Raw genomic sequence first — 24,896 nt, 5'->3', positions numbered from 1 at the left:
ATGTTGAGTTTGAGAAGTTCTTTGTAGATCTTGGATATCCAACCCGTTGTCTCTAGTGTCATTCATGAGTATCTTCTCCCATTCCGTGGGTTACCCCTTTGTTTTGTTGACGGTTTCCTTTGCCGCGCAGAAGTGAGCAGACACTTCTCCAATGAAGACATAAAAATGGCTAACAGACACATGAAAAAATGTTCATCATCATTAGCCATCAGGGAAATTCAGATAAAAACCACATTGAATTATTACCTTACACTGTTAGAATGTCAAAAATTAACAAGGCAAGAAGCAACAAATGTTGGAAAAGATGTGGAGAAAGGGGAATCCTTTTACACTGTTGGTGGGAATGCAGGTTGGTGCAGCCACTTTGAACAGTGAGGAGATTCCTCAAAAAATGAAAAATAGAGTTACCTTATGACCCTGCATTTGCACTACTGGGTATTTACCCTGAAGATACAGATATAGTGAAAAGAGGGGCCATATGTACCCCAATTTTCACAGCAGCAATATCCGCAATAGCCAAACTGTGGAAAGAACCAAGATGCCCTTCAACAGATAAATGGCTAAAGAAGATGTGGTCCATATATACATATAATGCAATATTACTCGTCCTTCAGAAAGGATGAATACCCAACTTTTGCATCAACATGGATGGGAGTGGGCGAGATTATGCTGAGTGAAATAAGTCCAGCAGAGAAAGTAAATTATAGTTTTGCTTGTGGAACTTAAGGAATAACATGGAGGACATTAGAGAAGGAAGGACAAAGAGAAGGGAGGAGATATTGGAAGGGGGAGATGAACCATGAGAGACTGTGGACTCAAACAAACTGAGGGTTTCGACAGGTGGTGAGCTTCATGGTGGGTATTAAGGAGGACACATATTGTATGGAGCACTGGATGTTATTCATAAACAATCTTGGAACACTACATCAAAAACTGATGGTGTACTGTATGGTGACTAACATAACACAATAAATAAAGTATGGGGGTTAGTGAAGGATTTGGACAATTTTTGTGAATACAAGAACAACTAATAAGATAATGAAGAGAGTTATAGCAAAAAATTTCATGGTCTATGGATCCACTTTTATTAGAAACAAAAAAATATATCTTCATGCACATATGTATACATAGGTGGAAGGAAGTTCATAAATATATAAATAAATATATATATATATAGTAAGTTCAAATTTACATACAGTGAAATGTACTATATAGTTAATGATTTTTGATATATGTATACACCTGTATAACCACCACCCCATTAAAATATAGGACATTTTCATCATTCCAGAAAATATTTCTGTGCCTTTTTTCCAGTCAATTCTGCTACAACCACTCTCCTTATTTGGATCAACATAGATTAATTTTGCTTCAAACAATAAACTGTTCCAGTATCCACCATCTTTAATTTTTAATGCAACACTATAATAATTTAAGCTCTAAGTTAATAAAAGAAAGTAAATATTCAAAGAGTTTTGTGTAAAAATCACTATCTTCGTATATAGTTTAGAGAAGTATTTGTAGATTCTGTGTTGATTTTAATCTCTACAATTGTCAACATAAATTCTTGAATAATAATTAGTGGATGTTTCATTCCTTTCTACTTTAGTTCCCCATTTAAAAGTGGTGTGTCAATGGCAAGTCGGCTTTGTAAAGCTGCAATGTTAAGTCGATTTAACCTCCTTGCCAAAGAAGCTAAAAAAGAAGATTTACTTGAAGCTAGTACATATCATGCAGCAAAGGTAAGTCCTTAAAGGAATGAATTTGATTATAGAAATAATATTTAAGATAACAAAAATGTACTTTTATGATAATGAGCTATAGGAGAAATTGCATGAAATAGTTAACTAAATATAAGATACTTCCATGTACTGGTAGAATTAATTTTTAAATGAATATGCCAGAAATTGAATATGTAAATGAATGTTGCCACCTACAGTAGCCTCTTTAGTATGGTGTGTACTTATTTTGACGATATTTTATCAAAACCTGCTTTCATACCCAGAGAAACAAAAGGATAAAATTTTTTCTGTATGTATTAACTTTGTAACTTTAGAAGTATTCTAAAATAATACAATATGATTTCCATATAAATTAATTTTCCTATTTTAAAGATGTGAAACTGCTTTAATTTCAGTGTATGACTTGGGCCTGATTAAGTAGGTGATGTATATAGCCTTTTTCTGTCTTTAAAAATATTTATTTTTTTAGTATTACAAACACAATTCATATTTACAGAATATGGCAGTTTTTCTAAATGTAGAGGAAAAATAGTACTTGTAATTCTTCCTACTATTCAAATTATGATGCCCTTAATCCTGTAAGCATGTTATTTCAGTTTCTTGTGTTTTGCATATATATATATATGTTTATGTATGCATATATTTTAGGATATTATACTGGATGTGTTTTTTATCTGCTTTTTTTGTTTGGTATAGTCTGAGATGAACCATGTTATAATATGACATGTACAAGACATCAAGTTATTAAATACAAATTGTTTCTGATAACCTAAATTTAGTTTCAGTCAGTAATCTGGTATTGTATGAAAGTCTCTTAAATTTCAACAATATCTTAATGCTCAGACTGTATATTCCCAACCTGTGAAACAATTTACTACAGTTTTGTGGGTATGTACATAGATTTTTAAGTAATAAAAGCTTATCTAGGCAGTTTCTGTCTTTGGTGGCATGAAGTCACAGATCCTATTTAGAAAAGCAAGTATAAAAACTGGACAAAATTGTCAAAAAACCACCTTTCACAACTCTGGAAATTGAAGACAGAAGTGTGTATTATTGAAAAATAGCTCAGGCTTTGGATAAGAACAACTGGAGTTTGTGGTACCTTCATCCAAGGGCTGTTCCTGTTCTTTCTCCTTCATCTCTGCTTGTTTAAATCGCAAGAACTATAGTTTTTACTAGAGTGAGGATGTAGTAGTTTTGCTGCTTGAGGGTAGACTTGATTTGGGGCAGAGGGTAAAAACTGGAAGCTTTATCAGCTAAAAGTGCCAAACCTAGTAGGAAACAAATGGGGAAAATCAATAATTTTGCTGCCCCCAGGTTGCAGTCTTTGTTGGGGCAAGTGATGAACCAACTAGTAACTTACTTAGGTAATTTTAAAAATGAAAGAGCCATGGAAGGGCTGAGATAAAATCTCCATATATCCTTGGCTGAATGAGAACCTACACTTGTACAGGGAAGACCCTAGAGAACCCAGTAAAGAGTGAAACTGTAAAAGAGAACTGGCTGCAACATTAAATCCAATAGTCCCTCCTTATCCTTGGGGGATACTACCAAGAACCCCAGCGGCTGCCTGAAACTACAGGTAATACTGAATCCTATATCTACTGTTGTTTCTTATATATACATATCTGTGATAAAGTTTGATTTATAAATTAGGCACAAGAGATTCACAACAATGATTTAAATAGAACAATTTCAACAGTGTGTTGTAATAAAAGATACATGATCTCTTTCTCAAAAAGTCTAGTCATACTGTACTCAACTTTCCTTTTCTTGTGATGAAATGAAATGATAAAATGCTTATTTGATGAGATGAAGTGAAGTGAGTGATGTGGACCTTGTGACATAGTGTGAGGCTAACTGATACATCATAAAAGGGATCCAGATTGGTTGACTATGGTGACGGAAACCAGGGAAAGCAATGTCATGGATAGGGTGGAAGGACTATGTACACAACCTCCCCCACCAGTACACACACAAATTGATGAGAAGGTAGATGCATAAGCTTAAGGTGTTTGAGCAGTGTCTACTGAAATCATTTATCATTAAGCTGTGCAGGTATAGCATAACCATTAGTAAACCAGGCTAAAATATAAAAATAAGTAATAAAAAAACTGGGAAGGGACAACAGCAGCTGCACCCCATGGAGAAAACAGATCTCACAATTTAAGCAAACTAAAAATAAAAAACTTCAGAAAAAAATAAAACCACATCCAGAGTTTCTACAATATGTTGTCTAGAAAGTTTAAGTTTTAACCAAAAAATATGGGATATGTAAAAAACCAGAAGGGTGAAATCTATTCTCAGGAAAAAATAATAGTCAACTGGTTCTGTGTCCAAATGTTAAATATAGCTAAGACTTCAAAGTAGCTATTATAATATGTTCAGAGAATTAAAAGAAAATATAAGTGTATCAAAAAATAGTCAATCTCTTTTTTTAAAGGATTTTATTGATTTTTTTTTTTTTTTTTAACAGAGCGAGCGTGCACACAAGCAGGGGGAACTTCAGGCAGGCAGAGGGCGGGGGAGAAGGCAGGCTCCCTGCCAAGCAAGGAGCCAGATGTGGGGATCAATCCCAGGACCCTGGGATCATGACCTGAGCCTAAGGCGCCACTTATTGACTGAGCGATCCAGGGGCCCCAACAAATTGGCAATCTCAGTAGAGAAACAAACTAAAGAAAAGAAAACCAAATGAAAATTTTAGAATCAAAACAATATTTAACAAGTGAAACATTCTTTAGATGGGCTCAACAGCAGATTTCAGATGGCAGATAAAAATCAGTGAACTTTGAAGATAAATCAATAGTTATTTTTTAAAGACCGAATGAAAACAGAAGAATGGTCTCACTTATTTGTGGATCATAACAAATAGCATGGAGGACATGGGGAGTTAGGAGAAGGGAGTTGGGGTAAATTGGAAGGAGAGGTGAACCATGAGAGACTATGGACTCTAAAAAACAATCTGAGGGGTTTGAAGTGGAAGGGGGATGGGAGGTTGGGGTACCAGGTGGTAGGTATTATAGAGGGCATGGATTGCATGGAGCACTGGGTGTGGTGAAAAAATAACGAATACTGTTATGCCGAAAATAAACAAATAAATAAATAATAAATAAATAAATAAGAAAATGTGTGTTTTCTTAGAGAAAGGTTTCTTAGATCTGATACCAAAAATACAATCCAAAAGAGAAAAAAAAAAGGTATTTTAGACTTTATTAGAGTAACAACTTTTACATTTCAAAAATTAAAAAAATGAAAAGGCAAGCTACATACTATGAAAAAATATGTGCAAATTACATATCTGTTAAGGGACTTGTATCCAGAATAAAAACTCTTGCAATTCAATAATAGATACATGACCTAGTTTTAAAAATGACCAACAAGGGGCGCCTGGGTGGCTCAGTGGGTTAAGCCGCTGCCTTCGGCTCAGGTCATGATCTCAGGGTCCTGGGATCGAGTCCCGCATCGGGCTCTCTGCTTAGCGGGGAGCCTGCTTCCCTCTCTCTCTCTCTGCCTGCCTCTCCATCTACTTGTGATTTCTCTCTGTCAAATAAATAAATAAAATCTTTAAAAAAAAAAAAAAAAAAAAAAATGACCAACAAATTTGAATAGACATTTCTATAGGTAAAATAAACCAATAAGAATATAAAAAGATGTTCAACATCATTAATCATTAGGGAAATACAAATAAAAACAACAGTGATTTGCTACTTTACACATACTAGGATATATAAAGATATTAAATGTTGGCAAGGATGTAAGGAAATCAAAACCATCACCATTGCTGGTAGGAATGTAAAATGTTGCAGACTCTTTGGGAAACAATTCAACAGTTCCTCAAAAGTTAAATATTGAGAGGTGCCTGGCTGGCTCAGTTGGACGAGCATGTGACTCTTCATCTTGAGGGTTGTGAGTTTGAGCCCCACACTGGATGTAGAGATTACTAAAAATAAACTTTAAAAAAATTATAGAGTTATCATGTAACCCAGGAATTCCCCTCCTAGGTATATTATTAAGAAAATTGGAAACACATATTCACACCAAAATTGTAAACGGCTGTTTGTAGCAGCTGTATTCATATTCACAAAAGGTGGAAACAACCCAAATGTTCATCAGGTGATGAATGGATAAACAAAATGTGACATATATCTTTAATCATCCATAAAAGAGAAAATGAAGTATTGATACATTCTACAATGTGGGTCAACCTTGAAAACATTATGTTAAGTGAAAGAAGCCAGACAAAAGGCCACAGATAATATGATTTCATTTATATGAAGTGTATAGAATAGGCAAATTCATAAAGATAGAAAGTAGATTAGTGGTTTCCAGGAGCTGGGGGGAGGAGAGAATGAAGATTGACTGCTAATGGGTATAGGATTTGATTTTGGAGTGATGAAAAATTCTGGAATTACTGGTAGTGGTTATACAATTCTGTGAATATACTAGAAACCATTTATTTATTGTATACTTTAAAAGGATGAATTTTATGATATATGAATTATATCTTAACAAATCTGTTAGAAAAGAATACAGTGAATTGATGTGCTTATGGATTGGAGGAAAAAAATATTGTTAAAATGTCTATATTACCCAAAGCAATCTACACAGTTAATACAATCCCTATCAAAATACCACCAGTTCACAGAATTGGAACGAACAAACCTAAGGTTTGTATGGAACCACAAAAGACCCCAAATAGTCAAAGCAGTATTGAAAAAGAAGCAGCTGGAGGCATCAGAATTACATACTTCAAGCTATATTACAAAGCTGTAGTCATCAAGACAGTATGGTACTGGCACAAAAACAGATAGATAGATCAGTGGAACAGAATAGAAAACCCAGAAATGGTCAACTGATCTTTGACAAAGCAAGAAACAGTAAGGAAAGAAGTCTCTTGAACAAATGATGTTGGCAATATTGGAGCACCTTTAAAACCATACACAAAAATAAGTTCAAAATGGATGAAAGACCTAAAAGTGATACAGGAAACCATCAAAATCCTAGAAGAGAACACAGGCAGCAACCTCTTTGACATTGGCCATAGCAACTTCCTACTAGACCTTTGTCAAGAGGCAAGGGAAACAAAAGTAAAAGTGAACTATTGCGACTTCATCAAGATTAAAAACTGCGCAGTGAAGGAAACAATCAACCAAAAAGCAGTTTACAGAATGGGAGAAGATATTTGCAAATGACATATCAGATGTTAATACCCAAAATCTATAAAGAACTTATCAAACTCAGCAATCCCCCCAAACCCAAAAAAATCCAGTCAAGAAATGGGACAGAAGACAGCAATAGACACTTTTCCAAAGAAGACATCCAGATGGCCAATGGATACATGAAAAGATGCTCAGCATCACTCATTATTGGGGAAATCAAAGCCACAATGAGATACCACGCCAGCCCTGTCAGAATGGCTAAAATAACAATACAGGAAACAAGAGATGTTGGTGTGGAGAAAGGGGAGCCCTCTACACTGTTGGAAATGCAAACTGTGCAGCCACTTTGAAAAACAGTATAGAGGTTCCTCAGAAAGTTAAAAATAGAACTACCCTATGATCCAACAATTGTACTACTAGGTATTTACCCAAAGGATCAAAAATACTGGTTCAAGGGGCACATATACCCTGATATTTACAGCAGCATTATCAACAATAGTCAAATTATGGGAAGAGCCCAAATGCCCATTGACTGATGAATGGATAAATAAGATAGTGTGTGTGTGTGTGTGTGTATGTATCTATATATGTGTCTATATAGATAGATGCATATATAATGGAATATTATTCAGTCATCAAAAAGAATGAAATCCTGTCATTTGCAGCAATGTGGATGGAGCTAGATTGTATTATGCTAATCAAAATAAGAAGGAAATATATGATTTCACTTATATGTGGAATTTAAGAAACAAAGGGAAGGGGAAGAAAAGGGAAGCAAACCATAAAAGCTTCTTAACTACAGAGAACAAACAGGATTGCTGGATGAGAGGTCAGCAGAGGGATGAGCTAAATGGGTGGTGGGTATTAAGGAGGGCACTTATGTTGACCACTGGGTGTTATACATAAGTGGTGGATCACTAAATTCTTAACCAATATTACATGATATGTTAGCTGAAATACAATTTTGAGAAAAGAAAGAAAAGAAAAATATGTTTAAAATGCTGAAAGAAAAGCCTGATAACCAGGAATTGTATAGCAAGATAATTTTTCTTTAATTTTTTAAAAATTTTTAATGTTTTTATAAACATATAATATATTTTTATCGCCAGGGGTAGCAAGATAATTCTTAAAAGCAAAATAAAAAAATCCCCAGGCAGACAAAAATAAAGAAAATTTGTTTTTAGTATAACTTCCTTAAGAGGAATCCCAAAGGAAACCCTTGAATTTTGGAAGAAATAACATGAGCTGACATATAAATCTACAGAAAGGGACAAAGAATACTGAAAATGCTAATCATGGGATAAATATAAAAGTGTGTGTGTGTGTTTCCTCTTATTTTCTTTAGAAAGTGGAAGTTCTTTAAGACAGTTTTAACAGTGTATTAATTTATAACAAAGGTAGATGCAATATAGACAGTGATAGTATACCAAAGGACAGAGAAAGAAATCAGTCAGTATTGGAACAAAGATACTGTACTTTACCAAATTAAGTCAGTATGAATATGAAGTAGAATACAGTAAGACACAGAAGCATAGGGCACCTGGGTGGCTCAGCGGGTTAAGCCTCTGCCTTCAGCTCAGGTCATAGTGCCAGTGTCCTAGGATCCTAGTGCCAGTGTCCTAGGATCCAGGCCCACATTGGGCTCTCTGCTCAGCAGGGAGCCTGCTTCCCATCTTTCTCTGCCTGCCTCTCTCCCTACTTGTGATATCTCTCTCTCTCTCTCAAATAAATAAATAAATAAATCTCTAAAAAGAAAAAGATACAGAAACATATTGTAATCCCTAAAGTAACCATGAAGAAAATAACTGAAAACTATATGCAAAATATCAACACATGAATTAAAATTGTATATTGAAATTCATTTTTGAAAAAACTAGAAAGCGATAAAGAGGAAGCAGAGAAATAAAAGACATGGGACTTGGAAAACAGTGAAATGGCAGACATAAATCCACTTTATCAATAATCACATTAGGTTCTATTAAACTAAATGCTCCAGAGAAAAGGCAGAGGTAATCAGAGTGGGTTAAAAAAAAAAAGGGGGGGGGGCAAGATTCAACTCTATGCTGTCTGCAGGAAACACATGAAATTCAAAAACACAAATAAGTTGAAACTAAAAAATGAAAAAAACACATGTAAACTGTAGCAATAAAGAGAGCTGAAGTGTTTATATTAATATCAAATATATGTTGAGAAATATAAGACAATGAGTGATGTTTTATAGTAGTAAAAAGGCTAATGCATTGAAACATATAACAAATAGTTATGTAATAATTGCATGCCTTGGCAACAACAGAACCCAAAAATACATAAGCCAAAACTGACAGAATTGAAAGGTGAAATAGATAATTCTACAATTACAGGAGGAGGTTTTTTTTTTTTTTCCCAGAAAAATGTACTTTTTAATTTTTTTATTGTGTTATGTTAGTTACCATACAGTACCTCATTAGTTTTTGATGTAGTGTTCCATGATTCATTGCTTATGTATAATATCAGTGCTCCATGCAACCAATGCTATCCTTAATACTCATCACCAGGTTCACCCATCGTGCACACTCCCCTTCTAAAACCCAGAGTTTGTTTCTTGGAGTCCACAGTCTCTCATGGTTCTTCTCCCCCTTTGATTTCTACCTTCCCTTCATTTTTCCCTTCTCCTAATGCCCTTCAATTATGTAGGAGGTTTTAATAGTCTTATTTCAGCAGTTGATAAAACAACTAGACAGAAAATAAGAATATAAAAGGCTTAAATATCAGTGCCTGTACTGGCCTGTATTAAACACTGCATAACCGAATATACTTTATTTTCAAGTACACTTGGAACATTCTCCAGTATTGGCAATAAAGCAAGTCTCAGTAGAAATCAGCAGTGGAATGAAATCTGGGAAGTTAACCATTTGAGAATTAGCAGCTTAACTTCTGAATAACCTGTAAGTCAAAGAAGAAATTATAAGCAAATTTAAAAAAAAATCTTCTGAATCAATCAAAAATCAACTGAATGAAAATACAACATATTAAAATCTGTGGAATGTAACCGAAGGAGTGGTTAGAAATTTATAACTTTATTCACTTATATTAGGAAAGAAGGGAATTGTAAAAATCAGTTATTTGAGTTCCACCATGAGATGTTAGAAGAGCAAATTAAAAGTAGAGAGGGAATAATATAAAATAGTATAGAAATTTCTAGAAAACAAAAAATAAAAATAGAAAATAGAAAAAAATCAATGAAATCAAAAGTTGGTTCATTGAAAAAAAAACAACATTGATAACCCTTTAGACTGATAAAATAGTAAGAGATAATACAAGCAATCAAAATTTGGAATGAAAGAGGAGTCCTTACTACAGACCCCAAAGAGCTAAAGTAATTATAAGATAATATTATGAACTTTTTTTTTAAAGATTTTATTTATTTGTCAGAAGAGAACACAAGCAGGGGAAGTGGCAGGCAGAGGGAGAGAAGCAGGCACCCTGCTGAACAAGGAGTGAGATGCAGGACTTGATCCTAGGACCCTGGGATCATGTCCTGAGCCGAAGGTGGACACTTAACTCACTGAGCCATCCAGGCATCCAATATAAGCAACGTTTTTTTTTTTTTTTTTTTTTTCAAAAAAATTAGACAAGTTAGATGAACACATTCCTAGAGAGAGACAAATTATAAAATGTGACTAAAGAAAATACCCAGATTGAAATAAAGTAGTTGAATTATTAATTAAATTTTTTTTTTCTAAAAAGACAAACCAAGAAAGAGACTCAATTATAAATAACAAACTGATGGTTACCAGAGGGTGTGTAGGGTATGGGTTAATAGATGAAGATTAAGGAGTGCCCTTGTCTTGAGCACCAAGTAATGTATGGAATTGTTGAATTGCTATATTGTGTACTTGAAACTAATAAAACACTGTATGTTAACTGGAATTAAAAATAAAATTCTTTTCCTAAAGAAAAGCAGAGTGCAGATACAGCTTTACTGGTGAATTCTATCAAACTATATGCAAAAAAAGAAGCACAAATCCTACAAAAAACTAATAAATAGAAGAGAAGAACACTTGCCAATTTTTATGAGGTCACTATAACCCTGATACCAAAACAGGATTTAAACATCACAAAAAATGAAGGCTACAAACTTTATCTTTCCAGAACATAAATGCAAAATTTTTAAGATATTGGCAGAGTAAATCCAGCAGCCCAGATAAAGGATTATACACCATGACAAAGGAGGTTTGCTCCAAGAATACAAGGTTGATTAAACATCAGAAAATTATTGGATGGGGCATCTGGGTGGCTCAGTTAAGCCGCTGCCTTCGGCTCAGGTCATGATGTCAGGGTCCTGGGATCCAGTCCTGCATTGGGCTCGCTGCTCTGCGGGGAGCCTGCTTCCTCCTCTCTCTCTCTCTCTCTCTCTCTCTGCCTGCCTTTCTGCCTACTTGTGATCTCTCTCTGTCAAATAAATAAATAAAATCTTAAAAAAAAAAAAAGAATTATTGGATGTACTACCATTATATGAATAAAGTCAAGTTCAAAACCCACATAATTACCTCAAAAGATGTCCAAAATGTATTTAACAAAATCCAACAGCTATTCCTGGTAAAAATACTGAATAAGAAATATAAGTAAGTTTCCTCCAATGAAAAACCTACAGCTGACATCATGCTTAATGGTGAAAGAATACTCTTCCCCTCGCCCCTCTCAAGATTAGGGAAGAAAACAAGAATGTCTGTTCTCATCTCAGTTCTGTTCAACAATACTCTGTATGTCCGAGCAAGTTCAGCAAGTTAAGAAAAAGAAAAGGCGTTGAGACAGAAAGAAACAGAAAAACTCATTTTATTTCTAAATGTAATCTTGTATGCAAAATATCCCATGGAATCTATTAAAAACAACTATATCATATGTGAGTTTAGTACACATTATAAGGACAATAGAGAAAAACAAATTGTGTGTGTGTGTATATATATATATATAAAGTGTTCATTCCTAATATGTGTATATATATATATATATAAATATATATATATATATATATATATTCCTAATATATTAGGAATTTTTTTAATTGGGAAAACTTTTCTCCAGAATAGCATAAAAAATGCTTAGAGGTGATTTTAACCAAGTATAAGATCTATACACTGAAAGTGATGAAACATTGCTGAGAATAATTGAAGACCTAAATAAATGGAGAAATGTACCATTTAATGGGTTGGAAATAAAACATTTTAGGATGTCACTTCTTGCCAAACTAATCTATGGATTCAAGGCAAACTCTTATTAGAATCCCAGCAAGCTTTTGTGTAGGAATTGATGAGCTGTTCTGATCAAAATTGAAATGTAAATTTAAAGGACATAGAAGAACCAAAACATTTTTAAGATTTTATTTATTTGACAGCGAGAGACACAGTGAGAGAGGGAACACAAGCAGGGGGAGTGAGAGAGGAAGAAGCAGGTTTCCCACTGAGCAGGGAACCTGATGTGGGGCTCGATGCCAGGACCCTGGTATCATGACCTGAGTTGAAGGCAGACGCTTAATGACTGAGCCACCTAGGCGCCCCCCAAATCAATTTCTTAAAAGCAGATTTACCCTACCTACTTTCAAAATTCATCATAAAGCCACAGTAGTCAAGACAATGTATTGCTGTAATGATAGACATATAGATTAATGGAACAGAATAAGAGGTAGAAATAAATCCACACATTTATGGTCAATTAATTTTATATGAAGGTGCCAAGGTGACTTAATAGGAGAAAGAATAGTCTTTTTATTTTTAATAAATGGTGCTGGAACTGTTGGATATTTGTGGACAAAAAAAAATTTAACTATACATACATACAAAAAAATTAAAATAGATCATATTTCTGAGAGAGCTAAAACTTAAAACTTCCCAAAAGGTATCAAAATATTTGTATTCTTAGGGTAGGAAACAGTTTCTTAGGTGTGATATCAAAAGTACAGTCTATAAAAGAAAAAATTGATCATTTGGACTTCAGAATGTAAAACTTGCTTTTCAAAAGTCATCATTAATGAAAATTCAAGCCATAGACTGGAGGAAGAAATGGACTAATCATACCTTTGATAAAGATCTTGTATCTGTAATAATACATAATGAACTCTTAAAAATCAATATTGAGAGGGCAAACAACCCAGTTTTTAAGAGTAGCAAAGAATATATACAAATGGCTAATACACATATAAAAGATGCTCATCCTCATCGGTCAGTAGGTGTTGACCATATTATACATCCACTAAACTCCCAAACACTATATACTAGGTATTGTTGCAGAGAAACTGGAGAACTCTTGCACTGCCAATGAGAATGTAAAATAGTGTGGTCTCCTTGGAAAATAATTTGGCTGTCTTGCAAAAATAATCATATAGTTACCATGTGATCCAGCATTTTCACTGGTGTCTGTCTAGGAGGAACAGAAACTTATAAATAAATGTTTATAGCAGCATTATTCATAATAGTGCAGAACTGGAAACATTCAGTTGTTCATCAGTTGGTGAATCTATAAACAATATGATAAATCCATATGATGGAGTACTAATCAGCAATGAAATAGATCAAACTACAAATACATGAAACAATATGAATGAATCTGAAAGCATTATGCTAATCAAAAGAAGCCTGACACAAAAGAGTTCATATTGTGTTCCATCAGTTTTTAGGAAATCTCTAGAAAAAGAAAAACTCTAAAGACAGATAAATTCATGGCTGGCTGGATCTGGGAAAACAGATTGGATTGCAGATGGGCACAGTAGAACTTTTTTTGCAGGTGATAGAATTGGTTTACAACTTGACTGTGGTATGGTTGCATACCTTTATGAGTTTACTAGAAATCATCAAATTGTATACTTGTGAGTGCATTTATGGTATGTAATTATACTTTAGTAAAGCTTTTTTTTTTAAAGTTCATCTATATGTTGATTTATAGAAAACGAAAGAAACCAAAATGATGGTGATTATCTATTATTTGTGCCTTACACACAGATTTTATTTGCTTCTTTATATTTTCTCTACTTTTCAAATTTTCTGTGATGAGTATGATTATTTTAATAAGAAATGTTCAAAAAGTTGTCTTTAAGGAGTGTTGGAAAGGAAAATGTTTAGTTTCAAAAACAATGAGAAAAATAGGAATTCAAAAATATTTTAATTTTTAAAATGTCAAACTTAAGCAAGATTAGGGTTACTTAACTTTTCATAAGCCAAATTCTGCCTATATTCTATAATTCAATTTTTTTTCTTTCTATAGTGTATGTCTGGATCCTATCAAGAAGCTAAAACTTTGCTGAAATCGTACTTGCAGCAACATGGCTATGGCTCCTGGATTGTGAAATCTCCCTGTATAGAGCAATTTAGTATGTGATTTAGGCAATCCATTGTCATATTAAAAATCTTTTGTTTTTTGGTGTCTTTGACTAGTAAATATATTTAAAAAATTTTGGTGGTTTTCAGCTTTCAAAACCAGAGTCTTGCAACAGCAGTGTCCAGAGATTGCTGAAAATAATAATTTATATTAAAATATTGAGTTTTTTCTGTTTTTTTTTTTTTTTGAAAAATTATTACCTGAGTCAATATGCAGCTATTTTACATTTGTTTTTACAGGCATTATAAAGCCCTTTTTATAGTTTAAAAGAAAATTTCTTTAAAGTTTTTTCTTTTAAGCTATTTAGCAAATATATTCAACATTTTTTCTGGGTATCTCACTCAGGTTGTTTCTTTTTAAATTAAGAATTAGAATCCAGGAATACAAATAGTAATTTTTGCTCATGTGTTGATTAATTCAATAAACATATGAGTGCCTAATATTTGCCAATCACCATGCTTGTGTGATAGTGAAAAACACCATTTCTCATGTCCAAGAAGTTTATGAATGCAAACTGCACATATATATATGCAGAAAAATATAAACATGTTAGAGAATAATTTCATAAATTAGTTATTCTGATTAAAAGTCATCATAAATGCTTTAAGATTGACCATTTTCAAGTGTTGTGTAAGACCCATCCAAATGTGATTTAATATTTATAATTTTGGTAAGTAGGGATTTCTGATAATCAACAAAATATTATTTAGCTTTACATTTATATTTGTTTATACAGTGATTAGATCAAAAGACAAAGTTTGGTTATACTTGAGTTAGGCTAATGTATCTTCAGTGAAATTGTGAGTTTGTTCCATACTTCAGCCTCTTAAACCTATTCCTTAGTTTCATTCACAGATGACTTAAGCATTATTGGTCTCAGACTTTATTCCTCTTAGCTTGGGTCTTTATAATCTCTGTTAAGGTCTGTGTAGTTTTTTGTTTTGTTTTGCCTATTCTAAAAATATCTTTGCAAGACAAATTGATACTAGTTGTTGGCATTCTTTGTTCAGAGTAGAAGCTTGATAAAAGGACTCTAGACTACCTGACATGAAAAGCGGCAATGCTTATTGCCTCTTTTATGTATTATGGTCATATGAGATATTTGCTTGAAGAAAAGCAAACTTCTAAATTCAGACTTCTAAACTTCAACTTTTAAAATTGTTCAAAAGCCACTAAACTAGTTACTTCTAAATTTAAGTCCTCTTTTAGCTCTCAGGTTCTGTTATCTGAGATAAACATTAAAGGATAGATAAAAATTGAGAAAGCTGAAATAGGAGAGAGGATATATTAAAGTTGGAAATAATAATCCAAAGATTAGATGGGAAGTGTCACAGTGTTTGAGGCTAGAGTATAGAACACTGGATGGGAAAGTTGAGGGTTGAGTCCCTTAACAGATGTTCTCATTTGGGTAGTCAGATGGGAAACCTTGAAGGATATTGTGTAGGAAAGTGACATACATTAAGGCACGATTCCACAACACTTTTTTATTTATTATGGAAATTTCCAAACATAAAAAAATAGAATAGTAAATGAATCCCCATGTACCCATCACCCAGCTTTAGTAATTATTAAAACATAGCAGTCTTATTTTGTATATGTTGGATTATGTTAGAAAAAATGCCAGACAAGTTATTTTTTTTAGTTTTATTTTTCAAGTTTTTATTTAAATTCCAGTTAACACACAGTGTAATGTTAGTTTCAGGTGTACAATATAGTGATTTAATACTTCTGTGTGTCACTTGGTGCTCATCACAACAAGTGCACTCCTTAATCCCCCTCTCCTATTTCACCCATTCCCCCACCCACTTTCCTCTGGTAACCACCAGTTTGTTCTCTATAGTTGAGTCTGTTTCTTGGTTTCTTTCTCATCTGAAAATGCTTTGATACACATCTGTGAGACATGCGAACTCTTTAATACACACATACACACCTTTATAGCCACAATCCAGTTAGCACACCTTAAAAATTAATAGTAATTCTCCCAGTATCTCTTAAGGGATGTATAGATTGTTGGAATCAAGATGAAAACCAATATCCATATGTTGGACTTTGTTAAATGTCTGTTAATCTACAGATTTCCTATCACTTCTTTTCTTTTAATTAGTTCCTGGAAAACAAACAAACAAACAAACAAACTACATTTTAGTGCAGTCTTAAACACGATCTTATTTTTGCTGCTAACATTTCCATGATGTCATTTAGTGTGTTTCTCTGTGATCTGTATTTCCAAAAAAAAGTAGTTAAATCTAGATGCTTTCAAATAGAGGTTCAATTTTTTTTTTTTTTTTTGCAAAAATATAGGTAGTATTGTATACATTCATCACAAGACACAATGTGCGGGTTTTCTCTTTTTGTAGTATTAGCAGTCGTTGATCATTGCCCAGTGCCATTATTTCACTGGAGATTGCAGCTGATAAGTTCTCTCATTGGATGGAATGCTTCTGTTAAAAGAAATGTTTGCTTATAGATGACTTGACCTGTGGTGTAGTTAGCACACAAAGGCTCGATTGGCTCTCTGTCTTTATGTTTTTGAAATAGTTGGTTCTCTATCATTTTTTAAAGTTCACAGTGAGAATTTTTTCAGTATCATTATGAATTTAAACATATTTGTGTTTCACTCATTACAATTCATATTCATATTGTTCTCTTGTGTCAGTTGGAACCTAATATCATTTTGTATCTCAAGTGGAGATACTCAGCAATTGGAAATACAGGTATAGAGGCCTTTGAGAAAATTTTAGATTAAGGATAAAAAATTAGGAATCACTTGCAAAGAGGCAGTTCTCAAATTGTGAGAAAAGATGTTTGCTTTTTCTTGAGCATGAAAAAAATATTAGGGCTAGATTCCCAAGAAAGTCTTATATTTTGCATTTGGAAAAATAAGAGGAAGCAACAGATGGGTGAAGAGTGAGGTTGGCAGAAAGAGAAATTTCAAAGAATAGGGTAGGCATTCTCAGGTGCTCTACAGGTCAAGGAGAATGAGAACTACAAAAATATCACTGGAATTGGCAACCACAGTTGTCACAAATGGCTAAAATAGCAGTTTCCCAAGCTAATCGCTAAGAAGAGGCATCACTCCAGGGTGATGAGCAGATCTTGGAAAAGCCCCCAAATCTACATTTTAACAAGTTATTGCAGATAATTTGATGTGGGTAGTACATTGACCACACTGAAAAACACCACCCTGCACAGTAATAAAACATTGGTGGTGGCAGAAAGATTGGCCACAATTAAGGAATAAATAAGAGATGAGGATTTGGAGTCAGTGATTGAATTCAATTCTTTCTTGTAGTGTGGTGGTGAGACTAATATGGCTGTGTTTGGGTTTTTTTGGATCTTTTTGCTGTAAGATGGATAGTTCATCAAAGTGCATGAATTTACAGTAGAGCCATCTAATGTGATATTGATGACCTTGGGGGGAGAATAGTGGATGTCAGTTCAGATAATTGGCCTGGTTGCAATCCGATCAACTCTGCTTAGAGAATTTTGGGTGATATGAATGTATTATTGAAATGGCTCAAGCCAAAATTGGTGGAATAAACTATGAGTACATAGAATTAAGTGGAAGTAAAGCAGTTTCACTGAGAATGCGAATATAAGAGAACAGGAGATTGTATTCAGGGTATTTTCAAAGTTCAAACTCATAGGTATTTAACATTCTGGCCTGTATTTTGTCAGGCTTCACCTTCAATCTAACCCAGTTATTAGTTGAAATCTAGGCATAAAAAATAGCTTATGAATTGAGATTTAGTGTTCATTCACTCTGTGAGGGATCTTTGTAGTGCCAGGGATAGCTAGAGCTCTGGACAGTCAACCCTGGCCTTAGGCAGACTTTTGTTGCCCCTATGTTCAATAATGTCATTTTCTTGTCTGTGCCGTGGTATGAAAAATTTAGAAGACAGCATCCTAAATTTTTTTTAAAGATTTTTTTAAAAATTCGATTTAGTTAACATACACTGTATTATTAGTTTCAAGGATAAAATTAAGTGATTCATCGGTTGCATGTAACACCCAGTGCTCATTATATTAAGTGTCCTCCTTAATGCTCAACACTCAGTTACCCCATCTCCCCATTCACCTCCCCTCCAGCAACCCTCAGTTTATTCTCTATAGTTAAGAGTCTCTTATGGTTTGCCTCCCTCTCTGTTTCTCTCTTATTTTATTTTTCCTTCCCTTCCCATTTGTTCATTAGTTCTGTCTCTTAAATCCCACATATGTATGAAATCATGTGTTATTTGTCTTTCTCTGACTTATTTTGCTTAGCATAATACACTCTAGTTCCATCCATGTTGTTGCAAATGGCATGATTTCATTCTTTTTGATAGCTAAGTAGTATTCCCATATCTGTGTATCTATATATATACACCACTTCTTTACCCATTCATCCCTTGATGGATAGCTCAGCTTTTTCAATATTTTGGCTATTGTGGATATTGCTGCTATAAACTTTGGGGTGCATATGTCCTTTATAATCACTTATTTTTTATCCTTTGGGTAAATATGTAGTAGTGCAATGCTGGGTCATAGGGTAGCTCTATTTTTTAACTTTTTGAGGAATCTCCATACTGTTTTCCACAGTGACTGCACCAGTTTGCATTTCCACCAACAGTGCAAGAGGGTTCCCCTTTCTCTGTATCCTCACTAACTAACATCCGTTGCTTTCTGAGTTTTACATTTTAGCCATTCTGACCAGTGTGAGGTGGTATCTCATTGCGGTTTTGATTTCAGGTTCCCTGATGATGAGTGGTCTTGAGCATTTTTTCATGTGTATGTCTTCTTTGGAGAAATGTCTGTGAATGTCTTCTGCCCATTTCTTGACTAGATGTTTTTTTTTTTGTTTTGGGGTATTGAATTTGGTGAGTTCCCTTTAGATTTTGGATACTAGCCCTTGATTTGATATGTCATTTGCAAATATCTTCTCCCATTCCATAGGTTGCCTTTTAGTTTTCTTAATTGTTTCCTTTGCTGTGCAGAAACTTTTTATCTCGATGAAATCCCAATAGTTCATTTTTACTTTTGTTTCCCTCGCCTGTGGAGACTGTCAGTAGAAAGTTGCTGAGGCTGAGGTCAAAGAGGTTGCTGACTGTGTTCTCCTATAGGATTTTGATGGATTCCTGTACCACATTTAGGGATTTCATCTATTTTGAATATATTTTGTGTATGATTTTAAGAAAGTGGTCTAGTTTCATTCTTTTGCATGTTTCTTTCCAGTTTTCCAAAAACCATTTGTTGAAGAAATTTGTCTTTTCTTCCCTTTGGATATTTTTTCCTGCTTTGTCAAAGATTAATTGACCATAGAGTTGAGGGTCCATTTCTGGGTTCTTTATTTTGTTCCATTGATCTGTGTGTCTGTTTTTGTGCCTGTACCATATTGTCCTGATGGTCACAGCTTCCTAAACTTCTTAATAAAAAATGTGGTGTTGATCATGTCTTAAGGCTGTCTGGAACAGCCGGGTGACTCAGTAGGTTAAGCATCTGCCTTCTACCCAGGTCATTATCTCGGGGTCCTACGATTGAGACTCACGTCAGGCTCTTTGGTCAGAGGGGAGCCTGTTTCTCTTTCTCTCCCTCTGCTTGCTGCTCTACCTGCTTGTGCTTTCTTTTCTCTTTCAAATAAATAAATAAATAAATAAAATCTTAAAAAAAAAAAAAAAAGCCACTACCTCTAGGGAATAGAACAGACATTTGTTTATATCTGTGTTAGAAACAATCGAAACAATTTCTTGGTTGGGGGGGGTACCCCGGTGACTCTGTCAGTTAAGTGTGTGCCTTTGGTTCAGGTCATTATCCCAGGGTCTTGGAAGGGAGCCCCACATTGGGCTCTCTGCTCAGTGGGGATTCTGCTTCTTCCTCTTCCTCGGCCTACCACTGCCTACTTGTGTTCTCTTTCTGTCAGGTAAATAAATAAACCCTTTAAGAAAAAAAAAAGGAAGCTCTTGGTTGGGTGGTACTTTTATTTATTTATTTATTTTTAAAGATTTATTTATTTGACAGAGATCACAGGTAGGCAGAGAGGCAGGCAGAGAGAGGAGGAAGCAGGCTCCTTGCTTAGCAGAGAACCCGATGTGGGGCTCAATCCCAGGACCCTGGGATCATGACCTGAGCCGAAGGCAGAAGCTTTAACCCACTGAGCCACCCAGGTGCCCCTGGGTGGTACTTTTAGATAATTCTGTTTCATTTTGCGCATAAGGTTAAGTGACACAACTGAACATTACTTTAAGGAAGCCTTAGATGAACCTTATGAAAAGTAATTTGAGTAAAATATATGTATTAAATATGTACAAATACTTTGAAAATATTGATGGGGACTAGATATGAATGTTAAGCTTTATAATGACAGTTAATTAAGAATCACTATTACATGCAAATGCAAGTTTATTTTCTTTAGAATGAGCTGAAATTGATGGTCCTAGATAAAGATAATCATTCATAGATGTGAGAAAGGAAAAAGAATATTGTTAGGTAAACAGGAAACATGAGAATTTCCTCTTTAGCAAACTTTTGACCCTGTTACCATCCTATAAATTAAGTTGATTTAAAATGCAGTTTAAGCTGTCACTTCTTATGTCATAATAGATGCCAAAAATAACTGATTTTGTTTGTCTTAGTAGTACCGAAGGAACATCCTGATGACCAAAACAACATTTGTGTTTGGAAATAACATACACCTTTCTGTTAAAAATTCTGCTGAGCCCGAATTGTCTTTCTTTATGAGTATTTGAAGTCTGGATTGTTTTCTGTTTTCATAGAAGCTAAAATTTTTATTTGTTACATAATCGTGGAGGAAAAGGGTATACTGATCCTGGAAGGTTGGTATTACCATTTAAAACTTAAAAATGAATTATTTCCTGGGAGTTATAGTTTTAATTGTTCTACATCTATTAGTATGCTTGTCAGAGCTTTACCTTGCACTTTGACTGTAATATAGAGAAAATTCACTGTTAGAGAAGAAGCATTCTTTTTTTTTTTTTTTTTTTTAAGATTTTTTTTTATTTATTTATTTGACAGAGAGAAATCACAAGGAGGCAGAGAGGCAGACAGAGAGAGAGGAGGAAGCAGGCTCCCTGCTGAGCAGAGAGCCCGATGTGGGACTCGATCCCAGGACCCTGAGATCATGACCTGAGCCAAAGGCAGCAGCTTAACCACTGAGCCACCCAGGCGCCCGAGAAGAAGCATTCTAATATGTAAATTGTTTGGACATACGACTTAATATAGTTAAGCTACATCTGTGGGCGCTTTTCCAAAATTTTAGTAATTTTATTCTATCCACTTTTTAAAATTATTTCTTTAATTGAAAAATACCTAAAAGTACAGTCTTACATCATTTGCAAATTAGACTTTGAATGTTATAGCTCTGACACTGTCAAACTTTACTATATTTGATAATTGAAAAATATGGTGGTGGCATTGCCTTCAGTGTTCTTTATCATGTTGGAAATCCTTGATATTTTTTTTTTATTCTACCACAGTTACTCAGTTAATTTACTACTTCCCACTTCTTTAATAATACCCTGTTTTTTAGCCAATTAGAATAATTCTGGTTTTTAAAAATATAGTCTGTCTTTCCTGCTGTATTGTCTAATACTCTTCCCTCAACTCTGTGAGAACAGTATCTCCAATCCATCTTATATATGACAACTTATATTTATAGCAGTCTGTTTTAAATTGATAACAACCTAAGTTGAAAGCATTCTGAAGCTCTACATTTTTACTCCACCAACCCACATTATATGTTTTTGATGTCACAGCTTACGTCTTTTTATTCTTTAACTAATTATTGTAGTTAGTTTTCCCACTTTTGTCTTTTAATCTTCATCTTATCCTTAAAATTAATCTACTACCTTTAATATACATTAAACAAATCCCTTTAAACTTTCTTGTAGGGTGTTCGGTGGTATGAACTTCTTTATCCTTTAGCTTTTGCTTATCTAGAAGACTATATCTCCTTCAATTCTGAAGAACAATTTGAAGAGTATTTCTGGTTAGCAAGTTTTTTTTCTCTCAACTCTTTTACTATATCATGCCATTCTCTTCTAGCCTGCAAAACTTTCTGCTGAAAAATCTGCTGATACTCTTTTGGGGATTTCCTTATACATAACAATTTGTTTTTCTCTTGCTACTTTTTTTTTTAATTTATTTTTTATTTATTTTCGACATAACAGTATTCATTATTTTTTCACCGCACCCGGTGCTCCATGCAATCCGTGCCCTCTATAATACCTACCACCTGGTACCCCAACCCCCACCCCCCCTCCACTTCAAACCCCTCAGATTGTTTTTCGTTTTGACATTTTTTATTGTTGTTAGTCACCATACAATACACCAATAATTTTTGATGTAGTGTTCAAGACTCATTGTTTGCATATAACACCCAGTGCTCCATGCAATATGTGCCTTCCTTCCCACCACCAGGTTCACCCATCCCCCTACCTCCCTTCCCTCTAAAACACTCAATTCGTTTCTCAGAGTCCGTAGCCTCTCATGTTGTCTCCTCCTCCGATTTCCCCCGTTTCACTTTTCCTTTCTTTCTCCTAATGTCCTCCTTGTGAGTCCTTATGTTCCACATGTAAATAAGTGAAACCATATGATAATTGACTTTGTCTGCTTGACTTCTTTCACTCAGCATAATCTCATATGGATGGGACTGGAAGTTTTGACATTTTAATTATAATGTGTCTTGATGTGGTCTCTCTTGGTTCACCTGAGCTGGAACTCTTTGGACTTCTTGGGTCTGGATGTCTGTTTCTTTCCCCAGGTTGGAGAAGTTCACAGCCATTATTCTTCATATAACTTATCCTTTCTTTCTCCTTCTGGAACTTCTGCAGTGCAGATATTGGCCCACTTGAGATTGTCCCACAAGTCTTAAACTGACATAATTTGTTTCATTCTTTTTTCTTTTTGCTGCTCTGATTGGGTGGGTTCTACTGCCGTGTGTTTAGATTCACCCATTGTTTCTTCTGCCTTACCTAGTTTGCTATTGAGTCCCTCTATTGTATCTTTTAGTTCACTTATTGTAATCTTCGGTTCTCTGGCTTCTTTTTGGTACTGTCTTATATATTTCTGTCCCTTTGTTTAAAACTTTTACTTTGTTTTTTCATTCTTGAGCTCAGTGAGCATTTTTATATCCATTGTTTTTTACATTACCAGGTAAATAACATCTCCATTTCATTAAGGACTTTTTGAGGTTTCATTTTGTTCTTTATTTGAAATATACTCCTTTGTTTCTTCATTTTTTTTGAATCTCTGGTTGGTTTCTGTGTATTAAATAAAACAGTATTGTAGGAGTGGCTTCGGGTAAGGGATGAAACTTATCGTTCAACCTTGTCTTAGCTCTTACTGTCTAGCTTTTGTGATTGTCCAAGCAGTCTATTTCTTTAAAGGTTGTTTGTTTTATTTTTTAGTTTGTTTTTGAGTTGTTGTTTAGATTCCAGTTAATGGCACACCATCAACTACTGGAAACTTTATATATATATATATATATATATGTATATATATATGTATGTATATATATATATCTGTATATATACACACACACACACACATACATACACACACACATATAAACAAAGTATGCTTTATTTCAGTACATTACTGAAATTCTGTTTTATTTTTAATAGCTCCCAGTAGTTGAGGGTGTACTAAAACCTTTCAGTATCTCAATGGAGGATCTCAAATCTCATTGTAAGCCAGCCCCTCAGGCAATAGCTTCAAATGTATGTATAAATATATATAGTCATGTGTGACTACAAGCATAAGTCCTGCTGGCCCCAGAGACAGGTAATCTGGGGGTATCTTCTGGGCAGCAGTCATAAAAATTGGGGTTCCAAATAAGTGTATAAGCTCCTTTCTGGGAGATACTAGTGAGCTGTAGCAAGGTAGGGATAGAGTGCAATGACCGTGTTCTCCAATTTATGCTCCCTGAAATGACCTCTGTAGCCTCTAGACATACCAAACCTGAAGCCTGTTACTAAGGTTGAAACTCCAGGACTAGTAAGTAGGCCTCTTCCACAGAAAGCCTGGGGGTATTTTATTTGTATTTTAGTCTGCTATCAGTGCAGTGCTCTTGGAGTGGTAACCTCCGAAGAACTGTTTCTCTGTTTCTTTGACTGTTACAGTCCCAGAGAACCCAGGATCCCAAGTTCCCCAAGCTCCCCCTGCCTCCCACAACCAGCCACAAGCACCAGATGAGCATGGAGTGGCAACCACAAACACTGTCACCAGCTGTAAACGTAAGGATACCAGATGTGTGGAAGCTCCATTCCAGGAGATACTGCCACTCTGGAGTGTGGCAGAGGGAGAACACAAAGACGTTTTGGTTGGAATGAGGCAGAAAGGCCAAAGATGACACACCTGCTGCAAAAAAGAAAGAAACAAAGATGATACTCACTTTAGCAAGACAGGTGGAGAGCAAGAACATGGCACCTGCTAGCCTCTGTCCCTGCAGAGTATTCCAGAAAGCCCCTGACCCTCAGACTGGTGCTTTAAAATTAAGGAGTCTTCTTTGTGAAAGGTTGCTTCTGTGCTGGGCCCTGGAACACCTGGGTCTGTGCATGAGCCCTTTGAAAACTATTCTTCAGTTGGCCACTGCCCCCACAGGTTTCCTGGGCAAGAGTCCTGTTGGTATTCAAAGCCAGATATTTTGGGA

The 24,896-nt window shown here is 34.8% G+C and overlaps 1 protein-coding gene across 4 annotated transcripts in view; it reads left to right on the top strand.

Annotated features, from left to right (window-relative positions):
- The window catches only part of ADAD1 (adenosine deaminase domain containing 1), a 111,336-nt gene that overhangs the window by 44,628 nt on the left and 41,812 nt on the right, over positions 1-24,896 (top strand). For 3 of the 4 annotated variants that reach the window (XM_059169022.1, XM_059169021.1, XM_059169020.1), the window contains exons 11-12: positions 1,610-1,742; positions 14,138-14,243. In XM_059169022.1, the coding sequence (XP_059025005.1) occupies positions 1,610-1,742; positions 14,138-14,243 (239 nt within the window). Of the gene's footprint in view, positions 1-1,609; positions 1,743-14,137; positions 14,357-24,896 lie in introns of those variants that run through there. The other variant, XM_059169023.1, reaches the window with a different exon arrangement.

This window comes from Mustela lutreola, chromosome 1 (assembly GCF_030435805.1).
Source record: "Mustela lutreola isolate mMusLut2 chromosome 1, mMusLut2.pri, whole genome shotgun sequence".
In the NCBI taxonomy this organism is placed as follows: domain Eukaryota; kingdom Metazoa; phylum Chordata; class Mammalia; order Carnivora; family Mustelidae; genus Mustela; species Mustela lutreola.
This window is presented reverse-complemented; position numbering and strand designations above follow the sequence as displayed.